The sequence below is a fragment of the Crocuta crocuta genome, unplaced genomic scaffold, assembly GCF_008692635.1.
Source record: "Crocuta crocuta isolate KB4526 unplaced genomic scaffold, BGI_CrCroc_1.0 scaffold620, whole genome shotgun sequence".
Lineage (NCBI taxonomy): Eukaryota > Metazoa > Chordata > Mammalia > Carnivora > Hyaenidae > Crocuta > Crocuta crocuta.
The window spans coordinates 833,892-834,146 of record NW_027527402.1 but is presented as its reverse complement, the minus strand read 5'-3'; the positions used below and the strand labels follow the sequence as shown (position 1 = coordinate 834,146).

At 71.8% G+C, this 255-nt stretch overlaps 1 protein-coding gene across 2 annotated transcripts in view; it reads left to right on the top strand.

Annotated features, from left to right (window-relative positions):
• PIAS3 (protein inhibitor of activated STAT 3) overlaps nt 1-255 on the top strand; it is an 8,869-nt gene that overhangs the window by 595 nt on the left and 8,019 nt on the right. The window contains exon 1 of one of the 2 annotated variants that reach the window (XM_077753538.1): nt 7-92. The exons of the other annotated variant lie outside the window; for it this stretch is intronic. Within the exon in view, the coding sequence (XP_077609664.1) occupies nt 69-92 (24 nt within the window). The 5' untranslated portion in view covers nt 7-68. Of the gene's footprint in view, nt 1-6; nt 93-255 lie in introns of those variants that run through there. 2 annotated transcript variants of the gene reach the window in all.

Below are 255 nucleotides of genomic sequence, written 5' to 3'. Positions count from 1 at the left end.
TGGAGAGTTGTGCGCCGGTCCCTGGGCCTGAGCTCGGGCTCGGGCTCCGGCGCCTGCGATGTCTCAAGATGGCGGAGCTGGGCGAATTAAAGGTACCGGCCCCCTCCCCCATCCCCATCTGGACTGAGCCCGGCGGAACGCCGAGTCAGGGAGGCAGCCGAGACTGGGTGCTGAGGGCTCGGGAGGGGGCTGGAGACGTGGCGGCGACCGGCAGCCGGGGATGGGAGAGAAGCGGCTGGGGGCGGGGACCGGGCT